Source organism: Culex pipiens, chromosome 1 (assembly GCF_016801865.2).
Source record: "Culex pipiens pallens isolate TS chromosome 1, TS_CPP_V2, whole genome shotgun sequence".
In the NCBI taxonomy this organism is placed as follows: Eukaryota; Metazoa; Arthropoda; class Insecta; order Diptera; family Culicidae; genus Culex; species Culex pipiens.
The window spans coordinates 96,694,841-96,720,786 of NC_068937.1; the positions used below are offsets into that span (position 1 = coordinate 96,694,841).

Sequence of the window (25,946 nt, forward strand, 5' to 3'; positions counted from 1 at the left end):
ATTTTTGGAGAAATTATGATTGCCAACACTATTTTGAAACATCGAAAACCTGGATTTTTTCAGTTGAAATAAAACATTAAGTGGCTATATCTCTTGTCCCGCCCGTGTGGATCAATCGGACCACGCACTGGACTCACAATCCAGAGGTCGCCGGTTCGAATCCCGCGGCGGGCGCTATAAAATTCTTTGTGTAAATATGGGTATTCGGCGCCGTCGCTCCGTGCCATACTTTCATACACTTAGGAGCCCAGGGCGGCGAAGTCCTTGTAGATAAAAGGAAGACACTAGTGGTTGGTACTAGCAATGGTGGCCGACAGCTATAAAGTCAACTTCGATCGGCTATATCTTGAAAACGGTGCACTTTATCTAAACATGCAAATTTTATTTTACATCAAAAACTGAAGTCAAGAATTTCTATTTGTTCCTAAAAACACTATAATTTAAAAAAAAATCATAACTCGGCGGCAAAATATTTGTCCATAATTCTCTATGGCTCAAAATTTTCGTTTTTTTGTCCCCTAAAACAAATAAAAAAATGAAAATTCAAAATTCTGATTTTGGGAAATTGAACTTTTGTGAAAAAGTTAATTACAAAAAAAGTCATTGTACCTATTTTTACTAAATAGTACTTATCAATATCTATAACTTTGCGAAGACACCACAATGCTCAGAAAATTCATTCAAAAGTTACAGATTTTCAAATATTTACGTACCATTTTTGTACGGACAGCTGCCAACATTGTATGGATACTTGTATGTACCAATGAAAAAGGCCGAAATCGGCCGATTTCGTAGAGAATTGCTCGAATGTTCAATGCATCTGGTGATGCTTAGCAAAAAACTTCAAACTTCAATAAAAAAATTGGCACAAATATTATTTTAATCAAATATTTTTTAAATCCCAACAAGCTTCTCATCGGATCAACTTTGCACATTTATCAACCCGCAAGCAAATTGAGTTCTCCCCGGAGTCAATTTGCAGCAAACATTTGCCCACAAAATAAAGTCTCGTTTTCACAGCAAAAACAAGCAACAACAAAAAAAGTGACATTGGAGAGCAAATTCAATTTTTATTCCAGCCTGACAGCCCACACCCACACACGCACGCTTGCACACACACACACATAAACTTGGCATGTGTCCGCTTTGCGTGTATCAGATTCCCTCCGTTTGCATGTTTGCGTGCGTAGGTGCATGTGTTCGAACAAATGCCTGGCCAACTCTCGGAAGCTGCCCAGTTTTTTTTTTTTTGGGATCCAAGTTGGGATGCGGCAATTGCTGGCCACCAACACCGCATTGCCAACATAGTCGTGTGGTTTTTATAAATTTGTTGGAGTTTTTTTTTCATTCTCGTTGTTGCACATTTGTTTTGCTGACGTTTTGTTGGTTATTTCGGCAAATAACCTTGACAGAAGCTGGTTTTAAATTCCAGTGATGAAAAAATAATAATTAAATGATGAAAATTTACGTAAAAAAGTAGAAAGTTTCAAATTTTTACTTCATCACAGCTACCTCAATTTCACCACTTAAATTTTTGCTAGAAAAATCTAGTAGTAAACAATAGCACTTCACAAAGTGTGCGTGTGTAAAGTTTCAGCAACTGTCAAACGCATGTAAATGATCTGTGGTGAATTCGAATTTGGCGTGGTGAGTTTATTCAAATTGACCGTTAAATTTTAGTGATTTAAAACATATTTTTCTCTTTTTTCTCGAAACTTCAACACAGAAGCTACCAGAAATGGTGATTTACCTCAACAAAAACGAGAGTTGTTGTCATGTGGATGCTGCCACCCCGCTCCCAAACAAGAAAGAAGTACATTCACGCGAGTGCATTCGTCTTGTTTTGCTGCTCACACTGCACTGCACAGAGTTGGGAAAATTGTGCCGCATTTCTGCATTTGATTATGTTGTTTTTCTTTTGCCAATTTGCTCAGCCGACAGCCGCCTCCGCAGACGAGAGGCGATCCGACTTTATGCCTAGTTTGTGGTGATGTATTAGTGTGTGTGTGTGTGTGTGTGTGTGTGTGTGTGTGTGTGTGTGTGTGTGTGTGTGTGTGGTGTGTTTGACATTGAGGTTGTTTAAGTTTGCAGTGGTGTAGTTGGGAATTTTTCATGGGAAATAGATTCAAGCGATTCCATGAGACAAAATTAACCATTTGGACATAACAAAAAAAAAACAAAATATTGCCAACCATCCGAAAAAAAAAGTGAGACATCATTACCCATTAACCACTATGAAATAGAAGTTGTGAGACAGAACTGACCATTCTAGCACAGCGGAAAATCACTCGTGAGACTTAATCAATATTTTGGCAGCAAAAATTTTGAGACAAAATTGACCATTTCGAGAAGAAAGAAGCTTGAGACAAAATTGATTATTTGGGCATAGCAAGAAAACAAGTTGTGAGACAAAACTGGCCACATTAGCAACGTGAGAAGGCCCACGTGGGGCAACATTTATTTCTAAGTCAAATTTTACCATTGTAAAAGGAAAGAAGGATGGGACAAGACGAACTTATGGGCACCGCGGAACAAATATTGTGAGACAGAACTGACCATTCTAGCACAGCGAAAAATCACTCGTGAGACTAAATCAATCTTTTGGCAGCAAAAATTTTGAGACAAAATTGACCATTTCGAGAAGAAAGAAGCTTGAGACAAAATTAATTATTTGGGCATAGCAAGAAAACAAGTTGTGAGACTAAACTGGCCACATTAGCAACGTGGGAAGGTCCTCGTGGGGCAACATTTATTTCTAAGTCAAATTTTACCATTGTAAAAGGAAAGAAGGATGAGACAAGACGAACTTATGGGCACCGCGAAACAAAAGTTGTGAGACAGAACTGACAGTTTTGTCTCAGGTCAGGAATAAACATGTGACAAAACTATTCATTTGACCATGTTGAAAGCTAGAGCTCGTTAAAAGAATAATTGTGAGTCAAAATGGCCCACATGAGACACAATTGATCTTTGGTCACAATAAATGAGTAATTCTAACGCACACTATTTGAAGAAAAAATAATCTTACGACAAAACGATTTTTTTGTGAGACAGAACTGGTCAATCTGCCAATAGTTAAGGAAAATTCATGAGACAGAATTACCCATAAGGTATAACGAAGCTTGATACTAAATGACTAAAAAGAATGTGAAATAGAAGTCGTGAGACAAAACTGACCATTCTAGCAAAGTAGAAAATGACTCGTTAGACAAAATTAACGTTATGCCAACAGTGAAGAATAAATGTGTACACAGAATTGACCAATTTAAAAAAGCAGCATGAGACAATATGAATTATTTGGACATGGCAAAAGAAAAGTTATGAGACAAAACTGACCACTTTGCCTCGGTCCAGGAACTGTTCAATTTAGCACAGTGAAAAAGAACAAGCGTGACAACAGAAAAATAGAACAAGGTGTGAGACAGAACTGATCTTTTGAGCAAAGTGGAAAGTTTCTCGTGAGACAAAATTAAACTTTTAGCATCAGTAAAGAAAAAAAAAACTAAGACAGAGTTATTCATTTCGAGAGAAATTAACTTCGGACAAACGTAATTATTCGGGCAATGCAAAAAAAAAGGTGTGAGACAAAACTGACCATTTAATAGCAGAGCAGGAATAATCCAGAGACAAAATTAATCATTCTTTGGCAAAGAAAAGAGGCGCTCGGGAGACATTTTTTTTTTTGAAGATAGCGAAGAAGAATAACTGGCCATTGACCAATTCGAAAAGAAAGAAGCTTGAGAAAAAATGAGTTATATCGACAAAGAAAAGTTGTGAGACAGAACTGACGATTTTGTCTCAGTTTAGGAATAATCCTGAGACAAAATTAATCATTCCTTTTTTGACAAAAGCAAAGGAAACAATCTGGGACAAAGTTGAACTTTTGGACCGGAAAGACTCTTGAGACAAAACGAATTATATTGGCACAGAGTTAAATAATTAGGTGGAGCAGGAATAGTCCTGAGACAAATCATTTGACCATTTTGAAAAATAAGTTGTAAGACAAAACACAACATTTTGGGAAAGTGGAAAGGCGGGTGACAACATTATTTTTTCGACAAAAGTGAGGAAAAAATCTGGGTCAAAATTGATCCTTATGAAAAGAAAAAAGCTTGAGACAGAATGAATTATTCGGGCATAGCAAAAAAAAAAGTTGTGAGACAGAACTGTCCACTTTGCCTCAGTGCAGAAATTGACCTGAGACAAAATGGATGATTTGACCATGTTGAAGAGATGTTGTGAGACAAAACTGTCAATTCTAGCACAGTGAACAAATCTCGGTAAAAATTTACCATTTCGAAAAATAATAAGCTTGAGACAAAATAAATTATTTGGGCATAGCAAAGAAGAAAGTTGTGAGACAGAACTGGACATTTTGCCCAAGTTCAAAATTTATTGTTTGACCGTGTTGAAAGATAATTTGTGAGACAAAACTGACCATTTTGGCAAAGTGAAAAAGGACCGGTGTGAGAATATTTATTTTTTGACATTAGTGAAGGTTTATATTTGAGACAACATTTACCGGTTGAAAAAGCCTGAGACAAAATGAATAATTTGGGCTTGACAAAAAAAAAGTTGTGAGACAGAACTTACAACTTTGTAGCAAAAGCAGGAATAGTGCTGAGACAACATTAATCATTTAACCATTTTGAAAGAAATGTTGCGGTGAGACAAAACTGACCACATTGGCAAAGTGAAAAGATGCGCGTGAGGCAACATTTATTTTCGGCAACAGCGAAGGGAAAAATCTGGGACAAAATTGAACGTTTGGGCAAAAAAGCAGCTTGGAACAAAATGAATGATTTGGGCATAGCAAAAGAACAGTTGTGAGCCAGAACTGACCGGTTTGTCTCAGTGTAGTGAAAGATAAATTGTGAGACAAAACTGACTTTTTAAGCAAAAGGAAATTATACTGGTGGGACAACATTTATTTTTTGGCTCTGGTGAATAGGAAAATCTGGCTCAAAATTGTTAATTTCGTTTAAGAAAGAAGCTGAGCAAAGCAAAAGAAATGTTGTGAGACAGACCTGAGACAAAATTATTCGTTTTAGCATGTTGAACGATAAGTTGTGAGACACTACTGACCATTTTAGAGAAGTGATGAGAATGATCTGGGACAAATTTTTTAATCCGGGAAAATGGAGCTTGAGACAAAATGAATCATTTGGGCATAGCGAAATAAAAGTTGTTAAACAGAATTGACTTATTTGTATCCGAACAGGAATAGTCATGAGGCAAAATTAAACATTTAACAATATTGAAAGATCAGTTGTGGGACAAAATTGACCATTTTGGCAAAGTGAAAAGGCGTGAGACAACATTAATTTTTAAGCACCAGTAATGAACAAATGTGGGACAGATTTACCTATCTGGCTGGAGACAAAATCAACCATTCGGCTAAAGAGACCATTTGAGGCAGAATAAAGTTATGGGTTGAGTCGTGAGACAAAATCGATCGTTTGGTTATAATATCAGAGCAATTTTGGGATAGAATAAATCAATTAGGATATTAACCATTTGGCCAAAATACAGCGAAAAATTACTTGAGACAAAAGGATCATTTGGTCATCAATCAATAATTCTGAAACAGAAGTCAGTGCGGACGAGGAAGAAAATTATCAAAGTGAATTTCAGAGAAATTTCATTAAAAATTCGTTGCTACAGTGTTGAGAAAATTGTAAAATTAAATTTGGTATGAATCAGAGCGACAATTAGAAAAAAATTCTTGAGACCAATTATACAAACATTGGCCAGACAGCATGAATCATTTGGCCAAAGCACTACACGATTGAAACAAGCTTTTAAAAGCAAATATACTTTTGTCATGAGACAATATTGACCACTTTGTTACAAGGAGAGAGAGAAAGAGGGAGAGAGAAATAGAGAGAAATAGAGAGAAAAGGAGAGAGAGAGAGAGAGAGAGAGAGAGAAATACAGCATTGAGACAAATTTATAAAAAAAATCTTATTAAGGAGGAAATCATGGGACAAAATAAAAAAAACAATAAATTTGTTTCATCACATTGGAAACAAAACCAAAAATCTAAAAAAATTAGACAAAATTAACCACTCTGTCCTTTCTAGATACAAGTTAGACAAACAATGTGTAAGAAAACAAAAATGCAAAATGATGATTCAAGGGCTCATAAATATAAAAAAAAACAAGACTTTGAAACAAATTAATCAATTCGGTCACAATATTAAAGACAACATGACAACCATTTGGGCATTGCGTCAAAAAGGGACCACAAATTTAAATTCAGCCTTTTGATAACAGTAAAAAAGACACATGAGACCTGCTTTCCAATGCGAATTAAAAACAATGAGACAAAACTGATCACATAGTCAAGTGAAATATAAAAGACATTTGAGACAAAAAAGACCATTTGGGCATTTTGCTGGAGGAAAGAAAAACACATTTAATCAAATCATTTCAAAACTTTATTTCAATTTCTTTTGTCAAAATACCCTGAAATGGAGTGGAATGAGGGTTGAGACAAAAAGTGACTCTTTGGCCTTTGTGAGAATATACTCATTCAAAATGTGAATAATGAGTTGTTGTGAGACAAAATGGAATAATCTAACAAAAATTAATCAACTATCTCTCAACTTCATCCCCAGGGAAGGCCCCACAACGTTCCTACCCCCTCAACACAAAAACACGTGCACACGTGTCCGCAAACAGACAGATGCAGCTGCAGACAAATCCGTCCTTTCCTCCACCCAGCACAACAAATTTGCACTCGAGAGCGGATGTTTTCCTGGCACTCTTTTCCAAACAGCTGGATTAGTTGACAGCAAAGTCGGGAAGACTGACAGAAACTGGGGGGTGAGAAGGTTGAATAAGATTCTGATTTGCAATCAGGCGACTTGATTTTGAACGACGTCAACGAGGAGGACCTCTCTGACTCTGCGGTGTGCCATTTTTGGAAGTTGGGAGGGTGCAACGAGAGAGGGGTAGGAAAATTATCCTTTTCAAACGCTCAACAAACATACACGAGTGGCAAAGTGGTTAGTTGGCTCTGGAGTGGATGATGCAGCAATTGGTGCGCCCCCTCTTATTTATTTTTATTTCTTGAATCGTTCTTTCATCGGGGAGCAATTTATACGTTGTGGTTGTGGATTGAATTAAAGATTTTTTTAATTGGAGAGAAGCTTTTTGAATAGCACTTTTTGAGTTGAACAACTCAATTTGGCTAATGATCCTGCAGTTTTCCTGAGATGAATCAGCAGCAACTCGTTGAAGCTGAGTGGAGTCAGTTTATGAAGAAGATAATTGATGGCAAAATGAAGAAAACTGAACCGAAACTGAACTGAAATTTCGACTAAAACTGGGATTGAAAATGCGTCTGTAATTTCGACTAAAATTGGGACTAAAACTGGGACTGAAATTGCGACTGAACTGGAATTGGGACTGAAACTGGGACTGAAACCAAAACTGAAATTTGGACTGAACTTGGGCAGGAATTGAGACTGAAATTTGGACTAAACTGAACTTGGGAATAAAATTGGGAATGAAAATGGGACTGAAACTGGGACTGAAATTTCTACTGAAACTGGAAAAGAAACTTGGGACTGAAAATGGGACTGAACTGGGACTGAAACCAAAACTGAAATTTGGACTGAACTTGGGACTAAAATTGGGACTAAAACTGGGACTGAAATTTATACTGAAACTGGGACAGAAATTTGGACTGAAATTGGGAATATAATTGGGAATGAAACTGGGACTGAATTTGAGACTGAAATTGGGACTGAAACTGTGACTGAAATCTATACTGAAATTGGGACTGAAATGGGGACTTAAACTGGAACAGAAATATGGACAGAAAATGGGACTGAAACTGGGACTGAAATTGCGACTGAAACTGGGACTGAATTGGGACTAAAATTGAGAATGAAAATGGGACTGAAAATGGACTGAAACTGGGACTGAATTGGGACTGAAATTTGGAATGAACTTGGGACTGAAATTGGAACTGAAATTGCGACTGAAACTGGAACAGAAATTTGGACTGAAATTGGGACTAAAATTGGGAATGAAAATGGGACTGAAACTGGGAATGAATTGGGACTGAAATTGGGACTGAAACTGGGACTGAAATTTTGACTGAACTTGCGACTGAAATTTAGACTTATCTGGGATTGGAATTTGGACTGAAACAGGGACTGAAATTTGGACTGAAACTGGGACTGAATTTGAAACTGAAATTGCGACTGAAACTGGGACTGAATTGGAACTAAAATTGAGAATGAAACTGGGACTGAAACTGGGACTGCAACTGGGAATGAATTGGGACTGAAATTTGGAATGAACTTGGGACTGAAATTGGAACTGAAATTGCGACTGAAACTGGAACAGAAATTTGGACTGAAATTGGGACTAAAATAGGGAATGAAAATGGGACTGAAACTGGGAATGAATTGGGACTGAAATTGGGACAGAAATTTGGACTGAAATTGGGACTTAAATTGGGACTTAAATTGGGAATAAAAATGGGACTGTAACTGGGACTGAAATTGCGACTGAAACTGGGACTGAATTGGGACTGAAATTGCGACTGAAACTGGGACTGAAATTTTGACTGAACTTGCGACTGAAATTTAGACTTATCTGGGATTGGAATTTGGACTGAAACTGGGACTGAATTTGAAACTGAAATTGCGACTGAAACTGGGACTGAATTGGGACTAAAATTGAGAATGAAACTGGGACTGAAACTGGGACTGCAACTGGGACTGAATTGGGACTGAAATTTGGAATGAACTTGGGACTGAAATTGGAACTGAAATTGCGACTGAAACTGGAACAGAAATTTGGACTGAAATTGGGACTAAAATTGGGAATGAAAATGGGACTGAAACTGGGAATGAATTGGGACTGAAATTGGGACAGAAATTTGGACTGAAATTGGGACTTAAATTGGGACTTAAATTGGGAATAAAAATGGGACTGTAACTGGGACTGAAATTGCGACTGAAACTGGGACTGAATTCGGACTGAAATTGGGACTGAAACTGGGACTGAAATTTGGACTGAAACTGGGACTGAAATTGCGACTGAAAATGGGACTGAACTGGGACTGAAACCAAGACTGAAATTTGGACTGAATTTTGGACTGAAATTGGGACTAAAATTGGGAATGAAAATAAGACTGAAATTTGGACTGAAATTGGGACTGAAACTGGAACTGAAACTGGGACTGAAATTTGGACTAAAATAGGAACTAAAACGAGGACTAAAATCAACAAACTCATTTAATTTAAAGCCTCTCATCTCAACCTAAATAACTCCGTGACACTCAATCCACATTTCAATTCCTTTCAAAATAATTGAAAAACTTTCAACCTCAAGGGTATTGTACCGGTTTCGTTCCCCAACTTTTCCCCACCTTTTTTCTCTCCTAAATTCCCTCAACTTGTACGATAAAACCTCAAAACAGACGAAATTGTCAGTAGAGCTTTTTTTTTTTAGCGAAAAACTTTTCCACCCAAACCCGCCGTGCGCCATGTGGGACAGTAAAGTAACCTCTCGAAAAAAAAATTGCATAAAATTGATAGCTAACAGATTTCGAGGAGCGTTTTTGCCCGCCGGCAAGCAAGGAAAAAGTTTTCATGTAACAGTTTTTTTTTGGTCGCTCCCGGTTTCGTGAGAGCTTTTGTTAGAAGTTTGAGGTTTTTTCGTCGTCGCCTCCGTTGAAGCAAGATGAAAAGCTTCGATAATGCCCTTTTTAACACGTTTTTGTGGGTTTTTTTTTTTTTCATTCAGGAAAATCGTTTTTCCTGTTAATGACCCGGAAAAGGGTGAAAACTTGTTTGAATTGAGCTGATTTCGCTCTGAGGTTGAGCTGAAAGTGTTTGTGGTTCGATTAATAAAAATCAACTTAAACATATTTTTTTTCAGAAGCAGATCGAGTCTCGCGCCTTATAAGTTTGCCAAAGTTACAGTTGATATGCAAATTTGCTCAATCACATTATCCCCGTATCAATGATTCAGAAAAGATGGCTCTCCCCATCCGCCCAAACCAATAACTTCGGGCAACTTATGGCGCTACAAAACCCCTCGGGCGACGGTACTTCTGGCTTCCCGGGATAACCACAGCAACAGGGAAGAAGAGAGAGGATGCATCGATTTGGGGTTTCCCAACCAGGGTGGATTTTCCAAGGATTTTTTTTTCCTTTTCATCGCAAGCCAAGTGCAGCGAGGGAGAAAATTTGCGGAAGAAGAGCACAAATCGTTTGGCACCACAGCAGCTGAGAGATGTTTACTGCTTTGGTGAAGTATTTTATCGGAGAAAAACATGCTGGTTTATGAGACTAAAAAAAATAAGCTTGAAACTTGCTGATAAAATAAAACCAGTGAAATGAATTTTAGATGCAAACAAAACGCAATAGAAACCTTTAAGGGTGCACAGCAACCAAGGAAGTTGTTGTCTTCTTATTCCAAAATTGTCAAACTTACGGACCCAATCCTGCAAGAATCTGATTGTAAAAATAGTCAAACTTTGTTGTAAATAACTGCGAAGACAGTTATTTAGGGGATGAATAAAAAATTATATCGATAATTCCCGTAGTATTGAAGATACTAAAATTTCTGTAACAAAAATCTGGGTGCAAAAGCTATGGTTGATGTGTACCGTTAAACAAGAAAACAAATTTGGAAAATTTAAACATATTTCAAGCCTTATTTCGTTTTAAGCTTTTGGTCCTTGTTTTTTGTTTTTTGTTTTTTGTTTTTTGTTTTTTGTTTTTTGTTTTTTGTTTTTTGTTTTTTGTTTTTTGTTTTTTGTTTTTTGTTTTTTGTTTTTTGTTTTTTGTTTTTTGTTTTTTGTTTTTTGTTTTTTGTTTTTTGTTTTTTGTTTTTTGTTTTTTGTTTTTTGTTTTTTGTTTTTTGTTTTTTGTTTTTTGTTTTTTGTTTTTTGTTTTTTGTTTTTTGTTTTTTGTTTTTTGTTTTTTGTTTTTTGTTTTTTGTTTTTTGTTTTTTGTTTTTTGTTTTTTGTTTTTTGTTTTTTGTTTTTTGTTTTTTGTTTTTTGTTTTTTGTTTTTTTGTTTTTTGTTTTTTGTTTTTTGTTTTTTGTTTTTTGTTTTTTGTTTTTTGTTTTTTGTTTTTTGTTTTTTGTTTTTTGTTTTTTGTTTTTTGTTTTTTGTTTTTTGTTTTTTGTTTTTTGTTTTTTGTTTTTTGTTTTTTGTTTTTTGTTTTTTGTTTTTTGTTTTTTGTTTTTTGTTTTTTGTTTTTTGTTTTTTGTTTTTTGTTTTTTGTTTTTTGTTTTTTGTTTTTTGTTTTTTTGTTTTTTGTTTTTTGTTTTTTGTTTTTTGTTTTTTGTTTTTTGTTTTTTGTTTTTTGTTTTTTGTTTTTTGTTTTTTGTTTTTTGTTTTTTGTTTTTTGTTTTTTGTTTTTTGTTTTTTGTTTTTTGTTTTTTGTTTTTTGTTTTTTGTTTTTTGTTTTTTGTTTTTTGTTTTTTGTTTTTTGTTTTTTGTTTTTTGTTTTTTGTTTTTTGTTTTTTGTTTTTTGTTTTTTGTTTTTTGTTTTTTGTTTTTTGTTTTTTGTTTTTTGTTTTTTGTTTTTTGTTTTTTGTTTTTTGTTTTTTGTTTTTTGTTTTTTGTTTTTTGTTTTTTGTTTTTTGTTTTTTGTTTTTTGTTTTTTGTTTTTTGTTTTTTGTTTTTTGTTTTTTGTTTTTTGTTTTTTGTTTTTTGTTTTTTGTTTTTTGTTTTTTGTTTTTTGTTTTTTGTTTTTTGTTTTTTGTTTTTTGTTTTTTGTTCATGAAAATCAAACCACCGTCGAATTCACCTGTCAACTTCTGAAAATTCGCTGACATTTCATTAAACTTCCCTACAGCTCAATATTCGCCAACGAGATTTTTGCGACCACAAAAACCACCATCGCTGATGGTCATAAAATAACTATTTGATGATGGTGGGACAAATTTTCGGACGTCCGATCCGGAACACATCGAGCTGACCCCGTCGAACATTACAATGTCAACCAGCGCGATGACCATGAACGGAGCCGGGCCAATATCGCGTTGCGGTTTTGTCATAAAACTAATTTCTGTCACCGGTCACCGGTCATTTCGTGCAAGGATGGCGAGGGGGAGGTAAGCGGTATTTACTCCACTGTAGTGTGGTGTAATTGTGCCTGTGTTTTTAGTTGAGAATGATTGTTGCGGTTAACCTCGGGACAACTATTACACAATTGGCAGTTGACCACTGCTCAATTTGATGCTGGGTGTAAGTCTGATAGTGGTTTAGAATTACAAGAACATTGATGTTTTTTTTTTTTTTTTGTAACAACGCAGTAAAAAAAGTGTAAATTTAAAAGGTGTAAAATCTGAAGGTTTTATATTACCTTTTTAGTGATGTTATGTTTATGTTTTATGATGATTAGCTCGATGAATCCGATGTAAATGGAATAGTGATGAATTTAAACATTTTTTTCTGACATAAAATATGTACTCATTCCAACAAATGTACAAATGTAATATTACTATGTTTTGAATTTAAAATTCTTCTTAATTGTGTTATTTGTGGTGGACAATAGGAATCCTGACAATAGGAGTCCTGATTATGAATAGTATGGAAAACGACTTGGAGTCAGTCGTAATAAGAAGTGCCCTGGGTCTCGGTTTTGGACGATAAAATTAAAAGTTCTCTTTGGGAGATAAAGGGTAAAGAGGTAATCCTGGCGTTGGACTTCTTAGTAAAAGCCAAATTGTTGGACCTGGATGATGTGCCATGGTTCTGAACATTAAGATAAGATCCTTGAAAAAAAAATCAAAATCGCAAAAAAAACATGATGACGTTTTTGGAAACACTTCTATGTTTTAAATTTCGACAAAAAAGAATTATCGAATAAGCTCACAGGATATCTATCCATGTAGTTGACATATAGGTTCATGTCATTTATCAAAGGCAAAGTATTCTTTTTTGTTTACAAATGAAACTCGATAAAAAAAACATTTTTTTTTATTTTAAATCCTTTTTGAAAATCATATCATAGATTTGGGCATTTTTAATAGATTTTTGCCTTCCTCACCTTACTGAGGAAAGGCTATAAAATCACTCGAAAAATGAACTTATTAATTTGACCTCGTAAACCACCTTCACGTATACATATCGACTCAGATTCATGTTCTGAGCAAATGTCTGTGTGGATGTGTGTAGGTGGGTGGACAATAAAATTGTCACTCGATTATATCCGGACTGGATGAACGGATTTTGACCGTATTCGTCTCATTCGATCTGTGTTGGGGTCCCATAGGTCTATATTTAAAATCAGCAAGTTTAGTTAAGTACTTCAAAAGTTATGCTAAAAAAACGATTTTGGCGTATGTCCGGAAGATTGTAAAAAGGGTGGTTTTTGCATTTTCAGAAAGGTATTAAAACGACCTTTCCAATGAGCCCAAAACATTGAAGATCTGACAATCCTATCAAAAGTTATTAGCACTTAAGTGTTATTAAAACAATACATAATATTGGAGGCCGGATCTCAGATATTTAAATGGAAATGATGTCCGGGTTCATCATGCGACCTGTTGCTAGTTAGATAATCGAAAGACATTTCAAATGAGCTTAAAACATCGAGGATCTGACAACCCTATTAAAAGTTATTAGCACTTAAGTGTTATTTATACACTTTTTGGAGGCCGGATCTCAGATATTTCAATGAAAATGATGTCCGGGTCCATCATGCGACCTGTCATTAGTAAGATAATCGAAAGACCTTCCAAATGAGCCTAGAACATCAAGGATCTGACAACCCTATCAAAAGTTATTAGCACTTAAGTATTAGAGCAATTCTCTGAGATTTCAGTCATTCGATTTTTTTTGTATTTTTTAAACCGGCTGAAACTTTTTTGGTGCCTTTGGTATGCCCAATGAAGCCATTTTGCATCATTAGTTTGTCCATATAATTTTCCATACAAATTTGGCAGCTGTCCATACAAAAATGATGTATGAAAATTCAAAAATCTGTATCTTTTGAAGGAATTTTTTAATCGATTTGGTGTCTTCGGCAAAGTTGTAGGAATGGATATGGACTACACTGAAAAAAAAATGCTACACGGTAAAATAAAATTTGGTGATTTTTTATTTCACTTTTGTCACTAAAACTTGATTTGCAAAAAAACACTATTTTTATTTTTTTTTATTTTTTTGATATGTTTTAGAGGACATAAATTGCCAACTTTTCAGAAATTTCCAAGCTGTGCAAAAAATCTTTGACCGAGTTATGAATTTTTGAATCAATACCGATTTTTTCAAAAAATCGAAATATTGGTCGCAACAATTTTTCAACTTCATTTTCGATGTAAAATCGAATTTGCAATCAAAAAGTACTTCAGTAAAATTTTGATAAAGTGCACCGTTTTCAAGTTATAGCCATTTTTAGGTAACTTTTTTGAAAATAGTCACAGTTTTTCATTTTTTTAAATTAGTGCACATGTTTGCCCACTTTTGAAAAACATATTTTTGAAAAGCTGAGAAAATTCTCTATATTTTGCTGTTTTGAACTTTGTTGATACGACCCTTAGTTGCTGAGATATTGCCATGCAAGTGTTTAAAAACAGGAAAATTTATGTTTTCTAAGTCTCACCCAAACAACCCACCATTTTCTAATGTCGATATCTCAGCAACTAATGGTCCGATTTACAATGTTAAAATATGAAACATTTGTGAAATTTTCCGATCTTTTCGAAATTTTTTTAAACCAAGATAAACATTTCAAAAGGGCGTAATATTGAATTTTTGGCCCTTTTGAAATGTTAGTCTTGATTTATTTTTTTTGAAAATATTGTTTTCGAAAAGATCGGAAAATTTCACGAATGTTTCATATTTTAACATTGTAAATCGGACCATTAGTTGCTGAGATATCGACATTAGAAAATGGTGGGTTGTTTGGGTGAGACTTAGAAAACATCATTTTTCCTGTTTTTAAACACTTGCATGGCAATATCTCAGCAACTAAGGGTCGTATCAACAAAGTTCAAAACAGCAAAATATAGAGAATTTTCTCAGCTTTTCAAAAATATGTTTTTCAAAAGTGGGCAAACATGTGCACTAATTTAAAAAAAATGAAAAACTGCGACTATTTTCAAAAAAGTTACCTAAAAATGGCTATAATTTGAAAACGGTGCACTTTATCAAAATTTTACTGAAGTACTTTTTGATTGCAAATTCGATTTTAGATCGAAAAATGAAGTTGAAAAATTTTTGCGACCAATATTTCGATTTTTTGAAAAAATCGGTATTGATTCAAAAATTCATAACTCGGTCAAAGATTTCTTGCACAACTTGGAAATTTCTGAAAAGTTGGCATTTTATGTCCTCTAAAGCATATCAAAAAATAAAAAAAAATAAAAATAGTGCTTTTTTGCAAATCAAGTTTTAGTGACAAAAAGTTTAATAAAAAATCACCAAATTTTTTTTACCTTGTATCATTTTTTTTTTCAGTGTAGTCCATACCCATACCTACAACTTTGCCGAAGACACCAAATCGATCAAAAAATTCCTTCGAAAGATACAGATTTTTGAATTTTCATACATCATTTTTGTATGGACAGCTGCCAAATTTGTATGGAAAATTATATGGACAAACTAATGATGCAAAATGGCTTCTTTGGGCATACCGAAGGCACCAAAAAAGTTTCAGCCGGATTATAAAATAAAAAAAATAAAATTAAAGAAAAAAGACCGATTCCGTAGACTGCTCATTATTCATACACTTTTTGGCGGCCGGAATTCAGATATTTCAATCAAATTGATGTCCGGGTCCATCATGCGACCAGTCGTTTGTTGGATAATCGAAAGACCTTTCAAATGAGCCTAAAACATCGATGATTTGACAACCCTATCAAAAGTAATTAGCACTTAAGTGTTATTTATACACTTTTTGGAGGCCGGATATTGTGATATTGTGATAGAAATATTGTCTGAATCTTCCATGCGAACTATCGTTGAATAGGTTTTTTATCAGACCTTGCCGATGAGCCAGAAATATTGAAGGTCTGCGAACCCTATCAAAAGAAATGAGTACACGCAGAAAAATATTTTATAGAATCAGCCTGTACGAGGTTTGATTCAACAAAATTTTTGTTGAATATAATCAACGCCGTTTTTGCGTTGAAACAAACCTTGATTTTCTTAATTCCACAAAAATCTTTTGTTGTTTTGAAAATTTTGCTTTGACGTTTAGCGTTGATTCAACAAAAATTTTGATTTTCAAATCAACAAAACGTTTTGTTGATTCGAATAAGTCTTATTTTTCTGCGGGTAATAAAGTTGATTTGTTAAACATGTTAAGGGGGAATGTTGCTATTTTTACTGAATATATTGACTTTATGAATGTGAGGAAGGCACCAACCACCTAAAGGTGGATTAAGTAACGTTTTTTTATTGAGTGTTTGATGATTTCCAATAAAAATTACAAATTTATCTAGGTTTTATTTTTAACCAGCGCAACAGTCCTGCACTGGATAAAGAATCTCCTGGGATTCAATGAATATATTATTTTGAAATCTGTTAGAAATTTGACTTTAATATTAAAAACAAGTTTTGTTTGAAAGAAAGAAAAAAACTCACAAAAATATTAATTAAAAAAAAACTCTGTGAATTAAAATAGAATTCATATTTATTATCATAATAATATATAAAAAAAACCTCAAACAAGACATAATGAATTTTGAAGAATTTAATAATATTCTACAACTAAAAATGTTTGAAAAACTGTTGATGCATTAAAAATATCACTTTAATAAAACTTGAGTGAAAAGGTTACAAAAATATTACAGAAACAAGAATAATTATTACAGAAACAAGAATTATTTATTTTGAAACAATACACAACATATGTTTGCACCTCCAAAAAATTATCGTTAAACTTTTAAATGAAAAGTATGTATACAGCAATTCCATTTGAAAAGCACCTAAACCGAAAAAAAGTTCTCCGATCGGGCTCAAAATTTTTCTGGGGGTTCCTTGGCCAAAATAATTAGACCCGTATTTTTTTGTTTGGCCATTAGGGTGACCTACATCGTGCTAGGGTGGTTCGAAAAATGGCAATTTTCGTCATTTTTCGCAAAAACCACTTTTTTCAAAAAATCATATCTCCGCGTCATTTCATCCGATTTTAGCTGTCTTAGACGCAAAAGAAAGGTGATTAGTTTGGCTATTTGAGAAAAATAGTAAGAAGTTTCAAAAATCTAGCTTAACATTTGAAAAAGTCGTATGAAAACTTAAAATGGCGTTTTGACCGTGTCTGGACCAAAGAGCCTATGTCTGAAAATATTTTTATCGGATTCCTCGGAAAATTTCACATAACTTGTAAAAAATTGGCGATGTCGAACCGTACGTTTCCGAGATATGATTTTTTGAAAATAAAAACTGAGTTTTTCGACGCGCCACGCGCAAAAACAGGAAAATGACGAAATCGGCAAAAAATCAACTTTTTTCACTAAAACTGCGATAACTTAAAAATTTCAGCGATGACCTATACATGTTAGGGTACCAATTTATTGGACCGTTTACCTGTGGTGAATTAAAAGAAAGCCATGGTGAGTTTCCGAAAATGTAAACTGATCGTTAATTTTTTATTGACTGGTTTGAATGTGATTTAAGTCTGTTTAAAAAACACTGATATTTATTGCGCCACGATCTGATTGTTTATTCCACAAAAATGCTAATTAAAGGTCACGGCAAATGTTCCCGGAATAATTTAAATGCCGTTAATTGGAAACATTTAATTCCCTCGGGGGGAGGACCCAGCAAGGAACGCTGATTAAAAACCACACAGACATCCTGCCCACAAATTGCAATTTCAGCCCCAAATTGGAAACAATCCCGCAGAGAGGGGGTTGAACCCTCCCCCCACCTCATCCCAACTTACCACAATTGGCAATTATTTGCAGCAGGATCCCGATGCTGATAAACCGCCGAAAATTGCTGCAGATTCCACCGCCGCCGCCGCCATTTTTCCGCCGGTTGCTGACCTGCCGGCCGCCTTCCGGCGCGACGCCCATTAAGCACCACATTTCGACTCTTCTTCTTGATTCGAACTCTTCCCTTTCGCGCCGTTTAACGTCAGCCGTTAATTTTTATTCACCACGAAATTCTCTCACGATCCACACACACACGCACATAAACCTTTTAATTGGGTCCGATTTTCACACTTTGTTTACACTTTTCCCATAGCGATTAGAGTTGCGGCGCGAGCGAGAGAGAGAGACGACTGTTTTGACAGTTACGACCAAAGAGAGCGGGAACGAGAGAGACGCAACGGTCGTTAAGATTGAGTTGCTTCACCATTAAAATTTAATTGCCCACTTGAGCTCAGCTGGCGTCGTCGTCGTCGTCGTCGGCTTTTCCGAGGAGGAGTCGCCGGCTACTAGATCATCATCATACTTGAGCATAATGGCCCGGTCCCCTCTAGGCAGGCGTTGAAAACTACTCTTTAATTGCCCACCCCCCGGTTACGGCCCGCGCGGCCTACTAAATGTAAACAACGCGATGACTTTTATCTGCGCTTTGTTTATGTTTACAGTACGCGTTCGCGTCAAACACGCACGCTCACGCACGGCCCAGAACCTAATTGTATTGTTTTTGTTTTCCTCTTCTCTTCCTCTCTCGTTTGTTCTCTATTAGTTCGATAGCTCAGAGACGCCACTCAAACTTTGACATCTGCACCCATACGGCGTGCACACTTTCGGGGTCTTTGACGTTTCCCCTTCGGCTTTGTTTATGTAGGTGTTTACTTCCTTCTTCGTCTACTTGTTGTCGAGCTTCTGCGGTTCCAGCGATGACACTGACGGCTGCTGCTCCTCGCATGAAATCATAAATATTTTTTTAATTATGTTCTCGCTCTTTCTCCCAGATTTAGAACCAGCAAAAAAAAAAAGCAGTTGGATTCTAACGCCGAGTGACACGCTTCACGGCTGGCGACGACCGGGGTCCAGCGATCCGTAACGCGCTGTCAGGAAGCTGAACAAACAAATCTCTGCAAGTGGATGGAAAGAGAAGAATAATATAAATCATTTTGGAATGGAGTTTTCGGTTTTTTTTTCTGTGTTTGAGAGTGCGACGGGACAATGACTTTTGAGTGAGTGGAAACACTTCAAGTTTTGAAGGAAGATTTGTTGACGCTTTTGAGGTTATTTATTTGGGAAGCAAATCGCTGTCATTGTTGGAGGAGGATTTCCTGAAATAAGATAAATGGGAAAAAGGGACGACAATAAAATCATTAGGATTCCATCATCAATCATTCAACAGATTCATTCAAGTTTCATTAGTTGTTTTATTGACAGTTTCAAAAAGGCAGTTCCAGTGGCAGTTTCATAACGACAGTTTTAGTCGCAGTTTTAGAAAGGCAGTTTCAGGAAGACAGTTTCAGAGTCAGTTTCAACAAGAAAGTTTCAGAGCGGCAGTTTCAGAATGGCAGCTTCAGTGGCAGTTCAAGTGATAGTTTCACTGTTAGTTTTAGTTGCAGTTTCAGTTCAGTTCCAGTGACCGTGTTTAAAAGGCAGTTTCACTGCAGTATCAGAGGTAGTTTCAATAAGGCAGAAAGGCAGTTTCACTATTGTTAAAGGAAAAAGTTTCAAAACGGTAGAAAGACAGTTTCAAAAAGGCAGTTTTAGAAAAGTAGAAAAGCAGTTCCAATGGTGTAGAAGTAAGCGTTGTAGTCTCTCACCCCAGTAAGGCCTCGGTTCAATCCCAGACGGACCCGGTGGCATTTTTCGAGATGAGATTTGCTTGATCACGCCTTCTATCGGATGGGGAAGTAAAACGTCGGTCCATTTGTGTAAAAGAGGTTTTGGGTGACTCACCCAATAACACATAATGACATAACCTTCGGACGCCTAGAAATGAGTGCAAAGACCCGGGGGTCGTCAAAGTGGATTGCTTTGCTGTGGCAGTTTCATTAAGAAAATTTCAGAACGGCAGCTTTAGAAAGGCAGATCCAATAGGACAATTCCAGGTTCAGTGGCAGTTTTAGTTGCTGTTTTAGTGGCAGATGCAATGACAGTTTCAGAGACAGTTTCAGTGGCAATTTTAACTGCAGTTTTAGTGGCAGATATAACGACAGCTTCAGAGGCAGTTTCAGTGACAGTTTAAGCTGTAGTTTCAGTGGCAGTTTTATTTATTTATTTCATCTTCGGCACTCGCCGCACAGACTACAACTTATGTCCTATTTTTAATCCTAGTTTTAAATACACATTTTGACATTCCAAACACAAACACATCTGCTACATCATTAAACACTCGACAGCAAGCACTAAGGGGACTATAATAACCGTAGTTCGTACGATGGCCAGGAACTTCAAGAAACGGAGCAGGATTGCGCAGATTACGAGCTGGGATGTGTAGGGTGATTTTATCGCGAAGGGTAGGGCAGTCAATATTGCACGACAACAAGTCGAATACATAAATTCGCTGTAGTAGAACTCGTCGTGATGCCAGCGCAGGGAGTTTAAGCCGCTCACAGTTGTCATCGTACGAGGAGAGTCCTTGAGGCCGCACCCATGGCAGGCGTCGCACAGCAAAGCTGGTGAAAGCTCGCTGAATCCGCTCGATCCTTTCAGCTTGCACGGCGTAGTAAGGTGCCCATACTTGGACGGCGTACTCTAGTTGACTCCGAACTAGCGAACAATAGATTGTTTTAAGCGCGAACAGATCCACAAAGTCAGCTGCATTTCGACGAAGAAATCCGAGGGTGGCAAAAGCTTTCGCTGTTGTCAGTGCAATATGTTCGTTGAAGCACGCTTTGCTGTCGATCGTCACACCCAGGTCCTTGATAGTGTTCACCCGTTCAAGTTCGTTTTGGCCCATCCTGTAGCTACTCAAGAGAGGTGTTCGTTTGCGCGTGAAGCTTATGATTTTGCATTTTTGTACGTTGACCTCCATTCCGTTGGCAGTGCACCAGCGTAACAGGCGATCGATGTCTTGCTGGAGTGCACAGCTGTCGAGAGGCGAGCTAACTGATCGGAACACTTTCAGGTCGTCTGCGTACATCAGCTTGTCCGACTCGAGGACACTGCACAGGTCGTTCACGAACAAAATGAAAAGTAAGGGTCCAATCACGCTGCCTTGCGGGACTCCGGCAGGAATTGCGAGGAGATGAGAGGAAGTGCATCTTACTTTGACGAAGGCTTTGCGATCGGCAAGGTATGAATGAATCCATCGGACGATCCATTCTGGAAGGCCATAGCGTCTCAGTTTCTCCAGTTAGAGAGCATGCGGTACCTTATCGAAGGCTTTAGATAGATCCACGTAAACAGCGTCAATTTGTTGGCCTTTTTCAATGTTCGTCAAGAGTGTTGAAGTGAAGAGGAGAAGGTTGGACGTTGTTGAGCGTCGCTTAACAAACCCGTGTTGTTCGTTGGCGATGATTGGCTTCAATACTGGATAAAGTGCTCCATGTACCAGGTGTTCAAACAGTTTAGCAAAACCACTCAAAATTGAAATTCCTCGGTAGTTCTCGACTTTGTGAACGTTGCCGGCTTTATGTATTGGCGTAATACTAGCCAATTTCCAAGCAGTGGGAAATGTGGATTCTGCGAGCGAGCGGTTGAAAATGATAGTTGTGGGAAGAGCGAGAGAAGCCGCACAGTTTTTCAAGAAAGATGGATGGATACTGTCCGGGCCGGGACCTTTAGTAACATCAACATCATCAAGGGCTCTTAATACATCTTCTATTGGTGGCAGTTTCAAGAAGGCAGTTTTAGTAGAAATTTTTGAAAGGCAGTTTCACTGTAGTTTCAATGGCAGTTTTAAAAAGGCAGTTTTACTGCAGTTACAGGAAGACAGTTTCCGTGGAAGTTTCAGAAAGGTGGTTTCAGTGGCGGTTAAAGCTGAAGTTTCCGTGGTAGTTTTAACTGATAGTATTGGCATTTTTAGCTGTAGTTTTAGTGGCAGATGCAATTACAGTTTTAGTGGCAGTTTCAGAGGCAGTTTCAGTGGCAATTTCAGAGGCAGTTTCAGTGACAGTTTTAGTTGCACTTTTAAGTGGCAGTTTCAATTACAGTTTCAGAGGCAGTTTCAGAGGATGTTAAGTGGAAATTTCAGTTCAGTGTCAGTGATAGTTTCCGTGGCAGTTTTAAGTGACAGCATTAGGTCAGTTTCAGCTGTGGTTTCAGTGGCAGTTTTAGTGGCAGTTTCTAAAAGGCAGTTTCAGTAGCAATTTGTGAAAGGCAGATTTACTGCAGTTTCAATGGCAGTTTAAAAAAAGGCATTTTTACTGCAGTTACAGTAAGTCAGTTTCAGGGGCAGTTTCAGAAAGGCAGTGGCAGTTTAAGTTGCAGTTTCATTGGTAGTTTTAAGTGACAATATTAGTTCAGTTTCAGTGGGAGTTTCAGTGGCATTTATAGCTGCAGTTTTAGTGGCAGATACAATGACAGTTTCAGTGGCAGTTTCAGAGGCAGTTTTAGTGGCATTTTCAGAGGCAAATTCAGTTGCAGTGTCAGTGACAGTTTGAGTGGCAGTTTTAATAACAGTTTCAGGGGCAATTTCAGTAGCTATTTCAGTGGTAGTTTTAGCTGTAATTTTAGTGGCAGTTTCAAAAAGGCAATTTCACTGCAGTTCAAATGGCAGTTTTAAAAAGACAATTTCACCAAGAGTTTCACTGCGTTTACAGGAAGACAGTTTCAGAAAGGCAGTTTCAGTGACAGTTTTAGTTGCAGTTTCCGTGGTAGTTTTAAGTGACAGTATTAGTTCAGTTTCAGTTGCATTCTAAGCTGCAGTTTTAGTGGCAGATACAATGACAGTTTTAGTGGCAGTTTCAAAGGCAGTTTCAGTGGCAGTTTCAAAGGCGAATTCAGTGGCAGTTTCAGTGACAGTTTAGTTGCAGTTTAAGTGGCAGTTTCAATGACAGTTTCAGAGGCAGTTTCAGAGGCAGTTTCAGTGGCAGTTTCAGTGGCGATTTCAGTTCGGTTTCAGTGGCAGTTTCAGTAGTAGTTACAGTGGCAGTTTCAGTAGCAGTTTTGGTGGCAGTTTTAGCTGCAGTTTTAGTGCCATATACAATTACAGTTTCAGAGGCAGTTTCAGTTGCAGTTTCAGTACAGCTTCAGTTCAGTTTCAGTGGCAATTTCAGATACCTTTTTAGAGGCAGGTTCTCTAGAAGTTTCAGAGACTTTTTGAATCACTGTTTAAGTCAATGTTTCAAAGGCAGTTCCAGGAAGGATTCATTACGAATAGGTTTAATCCGAAAAACCAACAAAACTTCCCAGGAAACTCCCACGTGCACCGCAATATCCTATTAAACCAATCTCTTTACGCCCCCGACAATCAAACTTTCACCTTAAATACCCAGGTAAAACACGCCTTCCCGGGGCCACTCCGGCTTGCATGTTCAACATCAATTTATTAATTAATGATGGTCCTGTGGCTTTCTACAAGCTTCCCCACCGTGCAAGCACGATGGCTGGCTGGTATCTTCATCGTAGCCAGGTCGAGTCAAGTCAACCACACACATACGTATATTTTCTTATTGTACTTGGGGGAAAGTTTTCCTGATCCTTAACCTCAATCTCCCCATACCTGCTGCTTTCCCTCTCGTGGGACTGCGGTCGACCTCCGGTAGCACTTAATGACTTTCCTTTTTTATTAATTACTTTGTTTCATCGGGGTTCGTTCGTTCGTTCTCCTTCAAGGTACGACTCGATGAGCAGAACGGTGCAATGCTGAGAGGTTGGCCCGGTATATCGAGCTGGCCATTTCCGTGAAGCGGTTGTTATGGGAGAGGTGTGATATTGCGGAAATTGTGCGTGTTTCACGTGGGTGGTGTCGGATTGTACAGGTGATATCGTATGAGATGGGTTATTTCCGATTTGGATTCCATCACTTTTTGTTGAAATCTAGTTGGGGAGAACTCTGTTGAAGACTTCCCGGTAATGGAGCAAACTTGAACAATTCATCTTGTTCATCCGCATGCCATTTGTTTGAAATCCCTTTTGAGAGGTCACTGAGGAAGCACAAACAAGTCAAGACTTTGCTGCTTTGTTACAAGTTTACTCAAAGTTTGTGTAAAGTTTCACTGCCCCTCTCCATGCCAGTTCGAACAAACATCCAAAGCTGTCGAAACTTCAACCCCCGGAAGTATGCAATCCCGCTTACTTCAGAACAACGCCAACAACTGCGCCATTGAATCACTCAAGCTCAAATGGGGGAACGCAAAACTTGACGTCGCACCAAGTGCCCACGTGTGTGTGTGTGTGTGTGTGTGTCTGCTCCACGTGTCCCGGAGGGAGGTCATAACACCATCAATCAAAACAAATCACCCAACTTTGCGCGCAGTGTCGCAGCGTTCCCCTCGTCGTCCTCGGATCTGAACAAGACTTCCGGCCGCCTTTTTTTCTGCTCCAAGCCTCGGAGTCACGTCCCAGGCAGTGTCATCTGGGCGCCATTGGAGGATGCATAAACTTTCCCCACCACCCTTCGATGACTTCCCCTCGGTCCTGGTTTCGCGATGGAGGAGTACAACAAAAAATCCTGGGAAAGAATCTGGCACAACATATTTGTCAGTGTCATCGTATATATTAAATAGATATTAATAGACACATCTCGTGCGACACGGAAGGCCTTTCCGGAAGCTGTCGTGGGCAACGTCTGGTGCACTCTGGTGTCTGATGGTCTTCAGGTTAGGATGCTGCATCGTATCAGCCATCGGGGCCAACATCTGGTTCGATGCAGAGGCGTTGCGGAACTGATAATGGAGTCCAAACTAGTCAACTCAACAAATCAGCATAGGTCAAAGCTTGAAGGAGTCCGTGCAAGACCTAGGACATCTCAACTACCCAAAAAAAATCGTCTACCATACTCACTGAAGCCATGCGGGTATGCTCCGGGGTCAAATTCGAATGACCTATTGTTTGTTGCGGCGGTAGACCATCAGGTCATAGTTTCAGGGAGTCCATGCATGAACTAGGACATCTCAACTATCCAAAAAAGTTGTCTACCATACTCACTGAAGCCATGCGGGTATGCTCCGGGTTAAAAATCCATAGACCTATTTCTTGCGGTGGCGGTAGACACATAGGTCATAACTTCAGGGAGTTCGTGAATGACCTAGGACATCTCAACTACCCAAAAAAGTCGTCTAATATACTCGCTGTAACCATGCGGGTATGCTCCGGGGTCAAATTCGAATGACCTTTTGCTTGTTGCGGCGGTAGACCATTAGGTCATAGTTTCAGGGAATCCTTGAATGACCTAGGACATTTCCACCACCCAAAAAAGTTGTCTACCATACTCAATGAAGCCATGCGGGTATGATCCGGGCTCAAAATCCTTCGAAATCCTGCTTGTTGCGGTGGTAGACAAATAGGTCATAGTTTCAGGGAGTCCTTGAATGACCTAAGACACCTCAACTACCCAAAAAAGTCGCCTACCATACTTACTGAAGCCATGCAGGTATGATTCGGGGTCAAATTCGAATGACCTATTGCTTGTTGCGACGGTAGAAACATAGGTCAAAGCTTCAAGGAGTTCGTAGATGACCTAGGACATCTCAACTACCCAAAAAAGTCGTCTGCCATACTCACTGAAGTCATGCGGGTATGCTCCGGGCTCAAAATCCTTCGAAATCTTGCTTGTTGCGGTGGTAGACAAAAAGGTCATAGTTTCAGGGAGTCCCTGAATGACCTAAGACACCTCAACTACCCAAAAAAGTCGCCTACCATACTTACTGAAGCCATGCAGGTATGATTCGGGGTCAAATTCGAATGACCTATTGCTTGTTGTGGTGGTAGACAAATAGGTCATAGCTTCAGGAAGTCCGTGTGAAAATCGTTCACCATACTCACTAAAGCCATGCGGGATGCTTCAGTGTCAAAATCTATTGACCTCTTACTAGTTGTGGAGCTAGACAAACAGGTCATATCATCAGAGTTCGTGAATGACCTAGGACATCCACGAATAACCCAAGACATTATAACATATCAACAAAGAAGTCTACTGAGCTTACTG

The 25,946-nt window shown here is 37.7% G+C and overlaps 1 protein-coding gene across 1 annotated transcript in view; it reads right to left on the reverse strand.

Annotated features, from left to right (window-relative positions):
- Positions 1–18,968, reverse strand: part of LOC120430290 (uncharacterized) — a 300,000-nt gene extending 281,032 nt beyond the window's left edge. Inside the window, exon 1 of the mRNA XM_052706656.1 lies at positions 17,878–18,968. Coding sequence (XP_052562616.1) covers positions 17,878–18,022 — 145 coding nt within the window. The 5' untranslated portion in view covers positions 18,023–18,968. The remainder of the gene's footprint in view (positions 1–17,877) is intronic.
- Positions 18,969–25,946: the final 6,978 nt, after the last annotated feature.